The sequence below is a fragment of the Emys orbicularis genome, chromosome 5, assembly GCF_028017835.1.
Source record: "Emys orbicularis isolate rEmyOrb1 chromosome 5, rEmyOrb1.hap1, whole genome shotgun sequence".
NCBI classification, from domain to species: domain Eukaryota; kingdom Metazoa; phylum Chordata; order Testudines; family Emydidae; genus Emys; species Emys orbicularis.
In genome coordinates this window covers 122,404,007-122,420,843 of record NC_088687.1, presented here as the reverse complement: position 1 = coordinate 122,420,843, position 16,837 = coordinate 122,404,007, and the positions used below count along the sequence as shown (strand labels likewise).

The 16,837-nt window shown below is 45.7% G+C and overlaps 1 protein-coding gene across 1 annotated transcript in view; it reads right to left on the bottom strand.

Moving 5' to 3' along the window:
- The window catches only part of SORCS2 (sortilin related VPS10 domain containing receptor 2), an 813,167-nt gene that overhangs the window by 106,254 nt on the left and 690,076 nt on the right, over positions 1 to 16,837 (bottom strand). The window contains exons 7-8 of the mRNA XM_065404758.1: positions 16,417 to 16,535; positions 5,230 to 5,319 (exon numbers count right to left, since the gene is read on the bottom strand). Coding sequence (XP_065260830.1) covers positions 5,230 to 5,319; positions 16,417 to 16,535 — 209 coding nt within the window. The remainder of the gene's footprint in view (positions 1 to 5,229; positions 5,320 to 16,416; positions 16,536 to 16,837) is intronic.

Below are 16,837 nucleotides of genomic sequence, written 5' to 3'. Positions count from 1 at the left end.
TCAGGCTGTCCTAGTGCAGTGGTGTGAAAACAGGGAACAGGAACTGGGGAGGGGAACTGTTTCCTGGGTCCACCTAAAAATGTTAATGCTAGTTCTGCTTGTTAACATTTCTAGCTATGTCAGAGGCTGAGATTGAGGAGACTGCTGTTTACGCAGGAAATTGCCACACCCAGGGTGTGCCTGCCATTGCTGTGGCACATCCTAAAAGGGGAACTCCCCTCCTTCATCCCTCACTAGTGTACATGTGGGATGCACCACATAGTCCCTGCACCGCTTCCTCACCAGCTCCTCCAGCAGTGCATGAGGACGACAGAGTGGAAGTCCTGTTGCAGCTGCAAACTGCCTCTCTCCCCGCCAGAGCCCGCCATCCAGCTTCCGCTCAGAATTTGAATAGTTGGTACTTGAAGGGAGCTTGGAGTCCATTCCCCTCCCTGACCCCCAATTACCCAACGGAAACAATGGGGGTCCAATGCCGAGCCTCCACACACATGCACTAGCCTGGCAAGTCCCAGGGGAACTCACTGCTCAGCTCACCAAACACTCCGTAGCCAGAGGCCTCCTATCGCTACTATCAGAAAAGGCTGCAGGACATCTTCCTGCTGCTACCACTGCTGCTGTAAGGAACAGCCACCAAGGAGTGGAGCCACCTAGGGAAGCCTCCAAGAGGTGCTGGGAAGAGGGAGCATAATGGATCAAGAAATATGGGAATGAAAGGGCTGATGGACTATAGGGGAAACACTATGGAACTAACGGGACATTGACAGGAAAATGACATTTCAGTCTGGGAGTGTCATATGTATCCCTGATTGATACAGACAAGTTTGGAGCAAGCTCCTTGTTAAAATTCGGAGCACATTACTGAGACTGTTGCATGTGTGGTTCCATTCAGAGCCACTTAAGAGAAGATCTGGTCTCACTTACATGTATATTTTGTGAGAAGGGGAATCTGCAGATGCACAGTTATATTTTTTGTTGCAATAAAAGCTTTGTGTCAAACAAAATTGTTTAGAGGAGTTTTAACTTTGTTTTCCTAACCCATATTTTTCTTTAAGTCTTATAGATTTAAGTTTTCACTGACAGAGAAATCTCCAGGTGGTAGCCAAATTAAGAAAATCTCTCTCTCCCTCTCTATTTATTTATTTGGTGAAAAGCGTATATATAAGAGCCTTTACTTTGAAAAGGTAAAAGAAACAGAGCCATTTCTGAGGCAGTAACAGGTTATTTATTTCCTATTCTCTTTTGCCTTGGTTTCTATTACCTGGAAACTTTTATTTTATTATCCATTTGGCAATATAGTACAGATACATAGAGCTCAAGTCAAATAATAGACATTTTCATTCACAATATTTCTGCTACATTATCTTTTTAGATCCATGCATTATGCTTTTCTAAATTGCAGTAGGAAATAAAAGAGAATGTTGCTTCTACATTATAAAATGTCTGTATCTAGTTATGTTAACTTGGAATGAATGAATGCAGGAAAAGCTTGCAACACTAGCAGCCTATAAAGAGATATTACCGCCACTGAGGGTTATTTACCAAGGTGAGAAGTGGGTTAGAGTTATGAGACTCTTCCATGCAACAATAAAACTAACACAGCTGACAGAAAATCACTTCATATGCTCAGAGTTTTTTGTTAACCTATTCTGATTACTAATGGGTCTTACAGGCCACAGGGACATGCTGGTCCCTGCTTCCCGCAGCTCCCATTGGCTGGGAACGACGAACCACGACCACTGGGAGCTGCGGGTGGCCGTGCCTGCGGATGGTCAATGTAAATAAACTGTTTCGCGGCCCGCAGGCCACAGTTTGCCCACCACTGCACTACACAGACTCACTTTCCCAGCCTACCGCACTCTCTGGTTTGCCCACAATTCTCCTTTTTATGTAGGGAACCACTCTGCTCTGTGACACGCATAGGGCTGCAGAGCCCACCTGAGAGAAGACCCTCTGATGCCTCACTCGATTCACCTGAAAAGCAGAAACATACTGTATGTTTACATTACAGCAGCTATAGCGACACAGCTACGGCGCTGCCACTGGCGTGCTGTAGTGTAGCTGCTTCCTACAGCAATGAAAAGGGGTTTTTCTGAGGCAGTTAATCCACCTGTTTGAGAGGCAGTCGCTAAATCGATGGAAGAAGAGCTCTGTATAAGTTTGAAAGCCTGTCTCTCTCACCAACGGAAGTTGGTTCAATAAAAGATATTACCTCATCCACCTTGTCTCTCTAAACTCCTGGGGCCAACACAGCTACAGCAACAGTACATACTTTTCCAGCTAACACAGCCTTTGTGTTCCTAACTAAATTATTGAATCTACCCCAAATGAAACAATTAGCATCTAATTTATTTATTCAGTCAAGCCTGGACAATCCAGGACAATGGACTCAGCATCTAGCACCGAGGTGGGCAAACTACGTGGCCCGCGGGACCCTCCTGCACGGTCCCTGAGCTCCTGGCCTGGGAGGCTACCCCGGCCCCTCCCCTGTTGTTCCCCCTCCCCCGCAGCCTCAGTTCGCTCCGCCACCGGCGCAATGCGCTGGGCGGCAGGGCTACGAGCTTCTGGGGCAGCGCAGCTGCAGAGCCCAGCCTGAACCGGTGCTCTGTGCTGCGCGGTGTCGACAGCGTGGCTGGCTCCAGCTGGTGGTGTGGCTGTACTGCCACCAGCCACTGGTGCTCCAGGCAGCGTGGTAAGGGGGCAGGGGTTGGATAGAGGGCAGAGGAGTTTGGGGTAGTAGTCAGGGGGTGGGGGTGTGGATAGGGGTCGGGGCAGTCAGAGGGCAGGGAACAGGGGGGTTGAATGGGGGCAGGAGTCCCCAGGGGGCAGTCAGGAAGGAGGGGGGGTTGGATGGGGTGGCGGGGGACGGTCAGGGGCAGCGGTTCCCGGGGCAGTCAGGGGACAGGGAGAAGGGGTGGTTGGATGGGGCAGGTGTCCCGGGGGGGGGCCGTCAGGAATGAGAGGAGGGGTTGGATAGGGGGGCGGGGGGCAGTCAGGGGCAGGGGTTCTGGGGGGGTGGGGGATAGAGGGTGGGGGCCGGGCGACGAAATGTTAAGACACATTTTATTTGAATGGGCCCAGGGTCCAAGTGATCCAGGTAGTCCTGTCCTCATCATTATTTATCACTTTGACAATCTTTGTATCATTTTCAAAAAGATTTTATCAGCAATAATTTTATATTTACTTCAAGCCCATTGATTAAAATAACAAATAGCTTCTGGTCTAGTACCAATCCCTGCAGAACCCTACTACAAACGCCCCCAGTGAATGTTTCTGCTTTAACAACTACTTTTGAGATCTATCAGCCAGTTCTTAATCCATTTAACATGAGCTTTATTGATATTGTACTTTGATGTTTTTTAAACAGAATGTCGTACAGTACCAAGTCGAATGCCTAACAAAAATCTAAATGTGCTACATCTATGCAGTTACTTTTAGCAACTAAACTTGCAAACTCATCGAAAATGAAATCAGGTTCAACAAAAGAGTGACAAACATCCTTTGGAGCTAAGGATCTTCACTGTGCGTCTGTTTTATTACAATCCACTTTCATGCATTAAAGAAGTCTGTTTCCTGAAATCTTTAAATATATTAAATTTCCTGGAAGCTGATGGAATAATGTTTCACACTTGTCTAGGACCATTTATCCAAAGACTGCAAAACAATTTACAAACACTAATTGGTTAGGCTCACAACACCCTGTTAGGTCGGTATATATTATAGAGGACAGCAATATATACATTGAGGGGCCACAGGGCTGGTCATGTCCACAAAGCAGCAAACTAGATCTGATAGTGGAGACCCAGCTCCAATGGTGAAGGTTCCAGCACAGGCTTTGAGGGGTAAGAGGAAGAGGCTCCCTGTGCTTTCTTCCCCACCATGTACACCTGCCTGTATTCAAATCCTAGTCTGTCAATCAGCATAACTAAAAATGAAAAATAAACACAAGCACAAACAAAGAAATAAAAACAATCAACCAAAGGCTTTGACTGACGCGCTGAGACACTGCAATGTTTCTTGAATTATATAGCAAACCGTGAAGTTTATTTGAGAAATACCGTTTCTGTCAACACTCTCACACTCATTTCTTTCATGTGAAATAAGGCTTAAACTCCGTGACTCTGCAAATGATATAGTTCTCTTTGATTTTTTGCATGTTTAGAAATTTATATTCTTTCTCCTGTTGTTTTCCTAATTACATGTTCACCCAAGAGACCACAAAGGCTACTTGGGACGCTATTCTGAACACTCAAATAAATATTATGTGGATGGGTTTGATATATTTATTTGGCCCTGGCTATGACTTTTTTTTAAAAACAGCTATACCCAGAGGAGAAGAAGGGGTTTCCAGCTTCTTATTCAAACAGTATCTTTATTAGTTGCTATGCTGTATATTTAAAATTAAAAAACTACAGGGCACTGCCATAATAAAAAAACTTGGAAGAAAAAGAATCATTCAAATTATTCTTTGCTTTAAAATGAAAGGAAGAAGGAAATTCCATACAGGTTAAACAGTAAGGTAGTGACCGAAACAGCCAGAAAATTCAGACATAAAACCTGTCACTCTTGTACTTAACAAGTCATTCTGCTCAGGGATTGCAGAAGCCTTCCAGCTAGCCATAAATATATGGAGCATACTGTGTGTACTGCAAAGCCTCAATCACATCAGTTAGACTGTATGCAAATAATATATGCCTGTATTTTATTACCAGTGTGCTATGCAAATACAGAAAGCCTTGTCCTTACAAAAATATGTCAGAGTGCAGGAATTCCTCAATTAGCTTCGCCAACCTTGTCACACTGATGGGACTAGGGAATATCTTTGGATTCTCTGGTGACAGAAAACACATCAGCTAGTAAAATTCTCTTATACTTCCATTCGTGTTGCTAGCAGAAAGACACCATATGACATTAAACTGTAATTGATTCTTGAAAGATTACTCACTATCACTGCATTACCATTGTATCATTGAAAGTTATTGTGATAACAGGTAAGTAAGTTAGCCTCTGCTCTTCTGTCCTCGGAGTTACAATGAAAGCCTCTATACTTCAAGGATGCATATTAAGGCAACAAAACAAAAACACATCTCAGGAAGAATTCAGAAATCCTTATGGAAGCAAAAATAAGCAAAATAGTGAGGATTAATAGGCACAGAAGAAGCCTACTCCTAGTCAAAAGGGGAATGAAAACAAAAAAGATAGTGGAAAGAAAAATAAGTTGTGCGCACTTACCTTTGGCAATGCGTATTTTGGTAGCTTCATCTGTATGAAGTCATTTCGACGGTAAGAGACATAATATTTAGTCCGATTTGCTGATGTTGTCTATGCAAAGAAACAAAGGGAATACCAGGATTACTTTGGCACTAAACCCAATCATCCATAAAGGCACAAATAGATTTTTTGTCACAATTTAAACATACATGCAATATTAGTACTGTATTGTATTCATTTCTGACATTTCCACTATCACAGTATCTGGACATTCCTATAGTACTGGTACTGCAGACTACTGATTAAAGACCAGGCAGAGTTTACTCTCAGCCGATAGGAGGGGGTAGCATGTAGCTATGTCACCCCAGGAACAGACAACAGTCACCAACAATCATAATTTCCTCCCTTGTTCTGGACAAAGAAGTAATCTGCTACAGGTATAGACTTCTCCTCCTCTGGTGCACCAGCCAGCAGAGGAGGAGAAGTCTTTACCAGTAGCAGATTACCCGCAGTCCATCTCCCCACTAGTGTCTCACTCTGTGGGCAGCTCATGCTTCTGCCCTCACAACCTGCTGCATGGACACAGTGGGCAAGAGACTTTCATCCTACAGAGGCAGAGGAGGATATAAACTGGCAGTGAATACTAGTATCTTTTAAAACTTGTTTGTAATGTTGTTACAGCCCTGTTGATCCCAGGATATGAGAGACGAGAAGCTGGATATGAGTCAGCAGTGTGCCCTCGTTGCCAAGAAGGCCAACGGCATATTGGGCTGTATTAGTAGGAGTATTGCCAGCAGATCGAGGGAAGTGATTATTATCCTCTATTCGGCACTGGTGAGGCCACACCTGGAGTATAGTGTCCAGTTTTAGTCCCCCCCACTACAGAAGGGATGTGGACAAATTGGAGAGAGTCCAGCGGAGGGCAATGAAAATGAGTAGGGGGCTGGGGCACATGACTTACAAGAAGAGGCTGAGGGAACTGGAGTTTTTAGTCTGCAGAAGAGAAGAGTGAGGGGGGATTTGATAGCAGCCTTCAACTACCAGAAGGGGGGTTCCAAAGAGGATGGAGCTAGGCTGTTCTCAGTGGTGGCAGATGACAGAACAAGGAGCAATGGTATCAAGTTACAGTGGGGGAGGTATAGGTTGGATATTAGGAAACACTATTTCACTAGGAGGGTGGTGAAGCACTGGAATGGGTTACCTAGGGAGATGGTGGAATCTCCATCCTTAGAAGTTTTTAAGGCCCGGCTTGACAAAGCCTTGGCTGGGATGATTTAGTTGGTGTTGGTCCTGCTTTGAGCAGGGGATTGGACTAGATGACCTCCTGAGGTCTCTTCCAACCCTAATATTCTATGATTCTATGAAAGTACAAGCACTCAAGCTTCACAGTGCTCTTCTTTAGGTCTGGGGAAGGTAACCAGAGTGTCTGAGCTAAATACTAGATGGAAGCATTAGGGGTCCACACAATTCTCCTGTAGGAGACCACTTAAAATGAAGTAGGCAATTAAGGGTTAGCAGTGGGGTAACAAGCTAAAAATCCAGTGTGTCTGTTGAGTCCATGATTTTTGGTGTCTAGCAGAGTTATTAATTTAATTTTCCAGGCTCGCCTTTTGAAATTGTTGTGCACGTTTCCTTTGAGGATGAGGACTGAGAGGTCAGATGTGGAGTGATCACTTTGTAAAAAAAAAGTGTTTGCCAGAGGTGATAGGGTGCTTTTGTCTTTTATAATTTTTCTGTGGGAGTTCATTTGAGTGCACAGTGATTGACTGGTTTCACCCACACAGTTGGGGCATCCGATGCACTGGGTGAAGCATACCACATGTTGTGATAGGTATGTGGAGGATCCAGGAATCTTGAAAGGTGTGTTTTCGGAGATATTGATCATCATAGGAGTGGAGATATGTCTGCAGGTTTTGCATCTGTTGTTCTGGAAGGGTCTGGTGCCACTTTGAGTTGGTGTGTCCTGGTCTGTGGGGAACTTGCTTTCAACAATGAGCTTAGCAGGTTGTTTGAAGGTCAGAAGAGTGGGTTCAGGAAAGATTTTTTTCAGGATGTTGTTCCCGTCCAATATGTGTTGTAACTGTTCGATGATATTGTATGGGTTCCACTGTGACCCCTACAAAATCATGGACTCAAAGACAATGGTTTTATCGCTCGTTACAAGCATTTGTAGCACACCGCACTGCCTGCCAATCCCTAATTGCCTACTTTATTTTAAGTGGTCTCCTACAGCACGTGTGAACCCCTTATGCTTAATTATCTGTTCCAACTTGTATTTAGCTCAGACACTCAGGTTACCTTCCCCAGACTAGAAGAGGAGCTCTGTGAAGCCTGAAAGCTTGTATCTTCCACCAGCAGAAGCTGGTCCAATAAAAGATACTACCTCACCTACCTTGTCTGTCTTTTAATACTGCTATTACAGCACTATTCAAACAGAACACAAGAGGCTGAATAAATCATAATGTAAGGTTTATATAAAGCATTCTGAATCCCTATATCGGACAAGCATTTTCTAGCTATAATCATTCATTTTCTGGCACAAGTCTCCCAGAAGTGCCATGGTGGGTAACAGTATGACATTTAACCTATTGGTGCAGTGGTGACTTTGAAAATAGGTTAACGGTATCCTATAAGCCCAATTCTAGCTTCATCTACATGGTGACACTCCTTTTGGTTTGAATATAGACCTTTCACCTGTGTAACGGAGGGCATAATTGGGCCCCATGTAAACAATCCAGTAGCCCTGCAAAGATTTCCACCGAATAGAAAACAAAGCACAAGCAGTTAGTGAATGGAAAATTAGCATGGAGATGTTCTCCATTACCACCTTTCTCCCCGATGTCATACCAGACATATTGGTATTTGCAAGCCTTGCCTTTCCTTGCAGTTATTAGAATAACAACAGATGTGTTTTTTTCAAAGTAGCAACATATTTGTATTAAGTACTGATGGATTAAAACAACCAGGTGACAGGGTGTTCCCTATTGTACCTCACTGTCATGGATTTAGGGCCAGTTCCTTCACTGGGGTAAATTGGCACATTTCCACTGAAGTCAATGGTGCTCCATCAAATTATGCTAGCAGATAATCCGTCCCGTAATAAATAATATTTCACATTTTCCAAAACACTTCTCTGCACCACTGGCTTCTCCCCGTAGGTAATAGCAATTCAGCCACTGACTCTAGATTTATCAAAAGTTATTGCTTTATAAATTAACAGCAACAGACTGATTTAAAAAAAAGTAAAATTAAAATATACAATTTTTTTCTCTGGTTTATTACAGTGCAAAGAAAAGCCATTTTGTAGGTCAGCAGAACTAACAGCCTAAACTTTGTGCCTTTAGTTAGAAGATATACCTAGCATCCCCATCCACGTCATTGCTCCTTTTCTTCTGCATTGAGACAGGTGGGATCATGCATCTAGAGGAGGCTGGGATCCCTTATTAAGTCCAACCCCATGCACTGAACAATTATTCAGGTCCTTCTTTCCCCCTTTTCAAGCTTTATCCCCTCCTTTTGTAGAGGGGGGGATACCCTAAATTAAAACAATAAAGTTACCCATCTGACAAAGCCACCTCCATTGTGGCAGGGAAAAGGTTTTTAAGGCAGCTTTCCTATTTCTCAGAAAATATGTGGCAATTTCTACTCCAAGCTCTCAAACGAAGCTTGATTAATACAGAAGAAAATCTTTGTTGTCATAGTAGAAGCTGGCTTAAAAGGCGAATGTGCAGTGAACCCCTCTGGCCTCAGTCTTCTCTACCTCAGCTGTCTCAGAAAAGGCATCCCCCAGAGCATAGGGAGGGGTGATGGATAAAATCATCACAATGTGGTGGCTAAATGGAAGGCAGCTACTAAGGCAATGTAATTCCTGAAGGAACGCCTTCATCCCATTCATAGAAGATCCACAGAAAAGCTAAGTTTTAATGTATTGTTCAAAATAAACTTTTAGGACTAAATGCTGGGGATTTTACTCAGACAAAACACCTATTTAAATCAGCTGGAGTTTGCCATAGTTTAAACTAATTGAGGACCCTGGGATTCGGCCCTAGAGCATCACATACTTAATTACGTGTTTAAAAAAAGGAATTGGTTCAAAAAACAAACTATGCTGAAACATGCAAATTTGACCTTTGCCTGGTAAAAATAGAACTGATGCATGACTGCAGATCTAGCTGCCTGAATAGTTTAAATGTAACAACGAACAGAACGGTGGCCATTTTTACACTTCTTTCCTGTCCATCTCCTTTTTTGTAGCATAACAAACGTGAAGCCTTTCAGAATGTGAGTTGTTAACTGAGAGATAAAACCAACCCCCTTCCATTTTTATTTATTTTTGTTAAACACCAGGCTTATTCATCATATTAAACAGTAAATACAGATATCCTGGTCTTTCAAGTGAAATCAGGTCCTCGTGGCAGGTGTGGAATTACTGCAGGGAAACAAAGCTGGAGGTACATCTGATACTGCCTAGTCCAAGTAATTAGAGTGGAGTGACAGCTTTTCCTCATTACACAAAAGCTGCTTCTTCGACGGTGCCAGTATGACAACAGCTTTATGTTCTGTGCTTTACAACTGCAATATTATCAGGGTATTTGGTGCTCTGGGAGACATCCATTTGGTTTCCTCTCCCAGTATTAGTCCCTAACTCCATGGAAGCTGGAAGTGTAAGAAGGAATGGTTCCCATCCTGAAGAACTAACATTCTAGGGCCATGTCTACACTAGGGGTGTTTTACAGTGATCCAGTGAATGAAAGACACTATATCAATGAGATTTACTGCAAATACTCTGAAAGGAAACACTGAAACGATGTATTCCTCCCATGGAATAAGTGCACTTCACTTCCATTACCATCAATAAGGGCCAATTCACTGGGAGATGAGAATACACTGTTTATTGTATAACTTTGTTGGTAGTGGTTTTCTGTTACCTTTCAGTTGCTATGGGTGGGTTTCATAGGCGTGCGCAACCCATTTCATTAGGGTGTGCACCCAGGGAGCCCCGCCCTAGCCCCGCCCCTGCCATGCCCTAGCCCCGCCCCCACCCTGTCCCCATCCACTCCCTCCTACTTCCCGCCCCCTGACTTCCCCCCTTAGAACCCTCAACCCCCCCTACTCCTTGTCCCTGACTACCCTCTCCTGGGACCCCTGCCCCTAACTGCCCCCCAGGACCCCACCCCCTACCTAAGCCTCCCTGCTCCTTGTCCCCTGACTGCCCCCCTAGGACTCTACCTGTCCCCTGACTGCCCCGACCCTTATCCACACCCCTGCCCCCAGACAGACCCCCGGAACTCCCACGCCTATCCAACTGCTCCCCACCCCCTGACAGGACCCCCAGAACTCCCGACCCATACAAACCCCCCTGCTCCCTGCCTCCCCCAACCCCTCTCCACACCCCTGCCTCCTGACAGCCCCCCCAGAACTCCCAACTCATCCAACCCCCCCAGCTCCTTGTCCCCTGACCGCCGCCTCCAAAGACCCACCCCCCCACGACCCTCCTTGCTCCCTGTCCCCTGACTGCCCTGACCCCTATCCACCCCCCGCCTCCTGACAGACCCCAGGACTCCCATGCCCCATCCAACCCCCCCTGCTCCCTGACCACCCCCTCCAGAGACCCCCGCCCCTAACCACCACCCCATAATCCCACCCCCATCCAATCAGGGGCAGCAGGTTTGTATGATTTTTGGTGGTTCCCAAGCAGAGCTGTCCCAACCATAGGACGGATCGGGGCAACCGCCCTGGACCCTGTGCTTTGGGGGGCCTTGTGCTTCAGGGGGACACAGGGTCCAGGGCAGCCTGGGGGCTTAGTGGGGAGCCTGGCACCAGCGAGCAACCCGGCCCCAGCATGCCCCACCCCTTCCCCCAAATCCCCACCACTGAGCAACGCTGGGAGCCGGTGGGGTGGAGCAGAGTGGGCTGGGGCCAGGTCACTTGCTGCTGCCAGCGCCAGACCCCCGCTAACCCCCCAGGCTGCCCTGGACTCCTTATCCCCCTGAAGAATATCCTGAGGCTCTCTCTGCCTGCAGCTCCCTCCCCCTCCCTGCAGGGGAGGCGCGGTCAGGCAGCTCTGGCACCGCCCCCCCCCACAGCTCCCATTGGCCGGGGTTCCTGGCCAATGGGCTGGGAACCAGGTCAGCGCTGGGACAGGGGGAGGGAGGCAGCGTACAGAGTTGCCTTGCCTCTGCCGAGACTCTCCTCTGCACGCAGGGACGCTGGGGAGGGGGGAGCTGTCCCCAAGGTGAGAGCGCCCCACCCCCCGGCCCAACCCACCCTGCTCCCTGTGACGGGTTGGATCACAGAAACCCCCTTGGGAGCTGCCACCCAATGTGCAAAGACTACCCCTGCTTCTGTTTTCCCTGCCAGCTCAGGATTCCAGCACCCTGTCTCGCTGAGCCAGACACTCCAGTCTGCTCTAACAAAGACTCAGGGTCTGAATCACTTGTCCCAAAGCTGCAAGTTTACCTGAAAACCAGCTCACAGGAGTGTGCTTGTCTTTAGCACTCAGATGCCCAACTCCCAATGGGGTCTAAACCCAGATCAATCCATTTTACCCTGCATAAAGCTTATGCAGGGCAAACTCATAAATTGTTCGCCCTCTATAACACTGATAGAGAGATATGCACAGCTGTTTGCTCCCCCAGGTATTAATACATACTCTGAGTAAATTACTAAATAAAAAGTGATTTTATTAAATACAGACAGTAGGATTTAAGTGGTTCAAAGTAGTAACAGACAGAACAAAGTAAGTCACAAGCAAAATAAAATAAAATGCGCAAATCTATGCCTAATCAAACTAAATACAGATAATTTCACCCTCAGAGATGCTTCAGTAAGTTTTTCTCAGACTGGACACCTTCCAGGCCTGGGCACAATTCTTTCCCCTGGTACAGCTTTTGTTCCAGCTTAGGTGTTATCTAGGGGATTCTCCATGATGGCTCCTCTCCCTCTCTGTTCTCTTCCACCCCTTTATATATCTTTTGCATAAGGCGGGAACCCTTTGTCCCCTCACTGGAAAAGCACCAGGTTAAAGATGGATTCCAGTTCAGGTGACATGATCACATGTCACTGCAAGACTTCATTACTCACTTGCCAGCACACACATATACAGGGAGACTCACAGGTAAACAGCCATCTGCAGACAATGGGAGTCATCAAGATTCCAAACCATCATTAATGGCCCACACTTTACATAATTACAATAGGCCCTCAGAGTTACATTTTATATTTCTAGTTTTAGATACAAGAGTGGTACATTTCTACAAATAGGATGATCACACTCAGTAGCTTATGAGCTTTGTAATGATACCTTACAAGAGACCTTTTGCACAAAGCATATCCCATTTGCATTATAGTCACTTATTATCAAATTTTTTATAAAACTATCCCAGTTACATTATATTCACTTATGATCATGTTTTTATAAAACCATGTAGACTGCACAACGTCACACCCTCCTCCTGAACTTACTGCCAGAGACTTGGACACTGACCATGGCGGAGGCAGTATACCTAAAATTCGTTTTTGGGCTCCCCTACTGGGCAGACACTGCTGTGTCCCCCAAAAGGGAAAGAGACCCTGACCCAGCTGTAGGCTCACAGCTACCAGCTATGAGGGACCTTTCGCTGGCCAGCAAAATCCCCCCCCTTTCACTCAGGTTGGGTTTGCTTCCAGCTAGAGTCCTTGGGGTTTGTTCCCACCGCAGCAGTCACCAGGACCCCAACTTCCAGCTCCAGGATACATCTCTTTGTGCACCTCTTCCACTCCATTACAGCCAGGTCATGCTTCTGGGTCTTACTTGCTTTGTCTCTTAAGTCCAGGCTGGTGGGCAGCCTTTTCTTTTCCCAGGTCAGCCTTTTCCCAGGCAAATTGTACGTCAATTTCCATTTGTTTTCCCTTGAGACCATCACTTGATGAGCTGGGATACCACAGAGAACACCCTCCTGCCAGAACAGGCACCCCTCCCCTCCTGTCTTGCTAGGTTAGACACTTCAGTCAGCTTCAGCACAGACAGAGGTTGGGTCACACCCATCTGTAGTTCACTGAAACTGAGATGCACTCAGTTCAGGGGCTTCTTAGTTAACAGAGACATTCCCAGCACCCATTGTTCAGTTTTTCTGGGCAATTTGAAACTTGTGTAGTTTTAGCTTCTTTTCATCTTCATTCTTACTTATTTTGCTTCCTTTTCTGTCCCTACTTCCCTTTCCCGAAATAAGCAAACAGAAAATAACAAACCAGTAACCACTTTGTCTGTTCTCCAGCCACCACACTTAAAACTCACTTAAAATCACTACCAGTATCTCAAAGCAATCAGCTGTGCACAGATCCTGCCGACTACGCCACTGTGACGGGTTGGATCACAGAAACCCCCTTGGGAGCTGCCACCCAATGTGCAAAGACTACCCCTGCTTCTGTTTTCCCTGCCAGCTCAGGATTCCAGCACCCTGTCTCGCTGAGCCAGACACTCCAGTCTGCTCTAACAAAGACTCAGGGTCTGAATCACTTGTCCCAAAGCTGCAAGTTTACCTGAAAACCAGCTCACAGGAGTGTGCTTGTCTTTAGCACTCAGATGCCCAACTCCCAATGGGGTCTAAACCCAGATCAATCCATTTTACCCTGCATAAAGCTTATGCAGGGCAAACTCATAAATTGTTCGCCCTCTATAACACTGATAGAGAGATATGCACAGCTGTTTGCTCCCCCAGGTATTAATACATACTCTGAGTAAATTACTAAATAAAAAGTGATTTTATTAAATACAGACAGTAGGATTTAAGTGGTTCAAAGTAGTAACAGACAGAACAAAGTAAGTCACAAGCAAAATAAAATAAAATGCGCAAATCTATGCCTAATCAAACTAAATACAGATAATTTCACCCTCAGAGATGCTTCAGTAAGTTTTTCTCAGACTGGACACCTTCCAGGCCTGGGCACAATTCTTTCCCCTGGTACAGCTTTTGTTCCAGCTTAGGTGTTATCTAGGGGATTCTCCATGATGGCTCCTCTCCCTCTCTGTTCTCTTCCACCCCTTTATATATCTTTTGCATAAGGCGGGAACCCTTTGTCCCCTCACTGGAAAAGCACCAGGTTAAAGATGGATTCCAGTTCAGGTGACATGATCACATGTCACTGCAAGACTTCATTACTCACTTGCCAGCACACACATATACAGGGAGACTCACAGGTAAACAGCCATCTGCAGACAATGGGAGTCATCAAGATTCCAAACCATCATTAATGGCCCACACTTTACATAATTACAATAGGCCCTCAGAGTTACATTTTATATTTCTAGTTTTAGATACAAAAGTGGTACATTTCTACAAATAGGATGATCACACTCAGTAGCTTATGAGCTTTGTAATGATACCTTACAAGAGACCTTTTGCACAAAGCATATCCCATTTGCATTATAGTCACTTATTATCAAATTTTTTATAAAACTATCCCAGTTACATTATATTCACTTATGATCATGTTTTTATAAAACCATGTAGACTGCACAACGTCACACTCCCTGTCCCCCAACTGCCCCCCGCCACTTCCAACCCCCCTTCCCCCAACCATGAGGGAGGCTCCTAGCAGCGTCTGGCTCAGCACGGCGCCATACACGCTGCCCTGCGGGAGCACGTAGCCCCGCCCCCCACAGCTCTGCCTGCCCTGCATTAGGGTGTGCCCAGGCACACCCGGCACACCCCCTGCGCACGCCTATGGTGGGTTTCCAGTTCATTCCTCTGTGCTGTGCCTGCCCATGTCTGGCATCAGATCAGAACAATACTGCCTACAAATATGTACTGTCCTAGAATAACACAGATGCTTGAAGAGAAAACTACCTGTGTCTTGCAGAACACAGCAGTCTGGAAGTACACATGGAGAGAAACACTTCTCACCATCTACTAACTGTGAAATGAATTTTAAAATGCGCCTGGTGGGAGCCACCTTTGAGCAAAATGGCTGCCACCAATGCGCAGCTTGGGCTGGGAAATGCCAATTTTAATTCAAAATTTCATTTCCAATTGCATTTCTCGTAATTGGTTTGTGGTGATAAGTATTTCCTATCATGTGCACCTGCAGATCGTTGTGCTCAGCAACATGGATGACAGCTTCTTTGTCTCTGTACCAGTGTACACAATTCCTCTGCAAGAAACAGGCCACAAGGGAAGAAAGCTGTGGAAAAGCCAATCTAATGTACCCCAAGGCTGTGGAGCAGAGAGAGATCTCCTCTAATATCACTTAGAAAAACCAATATTGCTTTCCTGTAGGAGACAAACCTTGCAGCAAGAAGACTACATCAAACTGGGGCTAAATTGTGGCATTTTACCATAGGACTGAGTAGGGAGCAATGCATAGAAACACTACCCTATGGGGAACTCGGAGATGGCTTGGGAGAAATCCTTCTCCAAATAGCCTGCAGTAGGACTGCAAAGGCTGCTCCATCCTTTGGGATAATGTTGGCTGATCCCTCTAGGATTGCTGGCCTGCAGCTGGGCCAGACTCGTGTTATCTTCTGCTGCGCCAAACTCACACATGGGGCAGCTGGTAGGGGGCAGATGACCCGCTGCCATATTGCTGCTTCCCAGACCCTGTGGCTGCTGGCTGGATGAAAGGGCCACAATGTAACTTGGAGCAATCTAAAGTGTGGTCTAAATTGCACCACTGGAGTGGTTCTAAAGAGACACAAGGGTCACTCCATCAGCTGAGGACTGGCCACAGTGGTATTTGCTCCAGGGCCATTCCCAACATGCTCGCTACATAAGCAGTTGGGGAGCAAAAAGCCGGCTTTACAGCATCTAATGATTCCCTTGGCTAGCAGGCAGGCAGCTTTTTGCCTCCTCTGTGCTGTCAAAGCAGTGAAAAGAAACCAGAACAGAGCCTGAGGATTTGACCCAAAATGCTAAATATTGCCTAATTTATAGTAGCGTTAACAGGAATTTGGACCATATAGTCCAACCTAAATCTTGGCAAATCTAGTTACATCTAAATCAAATGATAAATCAAAATCTAAGGGGGTATAAGCAGCTGGTTTGCTCTGGGTCAAAAATGTGTCATCTTTCATAAGACTGGTATGGAATGCCTTGTTGTATGTGAAGATTCTTAATCCATCTCTATACAGCAATAGGTTTCTTTGTTTTCTTATGCTACTGTTTTGCTGTATGGCTTGTATTTCTCAATTTTAGTTTAACATTGGCTTGTGTCTGCAGTAAGTGACATTACCTGGAGGAATATGTAGTCATCCTGCACAGTCAAGGAATCCCGGTCGATGCTGCCAGCAAACTGGACTGTCGGTGTTTTATCAGAGCAATTCTGAATCTGACAGGTGATGTAGCGATAACCTGAGGGCAGGGGGAGAAATGTGTTACAGGGTTTTCAAAGACAGAGAAGCAAATATCTTGACATTCTGTTTGTGTGGGGGAAGCGTCACATTAATCAGTATAGTCAGGTATAAAATAATTACACCTAACCCTCACGCAGAAACCTTTTAATCTCCAAAGTGCTAGATGCGTATTAACTACTGAATCCTCACTTCACTCCTCAGAGGTAAGAAGGTATTAGCCTCATTTCATGGTCAGAAAAACTGAGGCCCAGAAAGATTAAGGAATAGATGATGAGTGGCCCTTGTGGAGGTGTTCAGGAG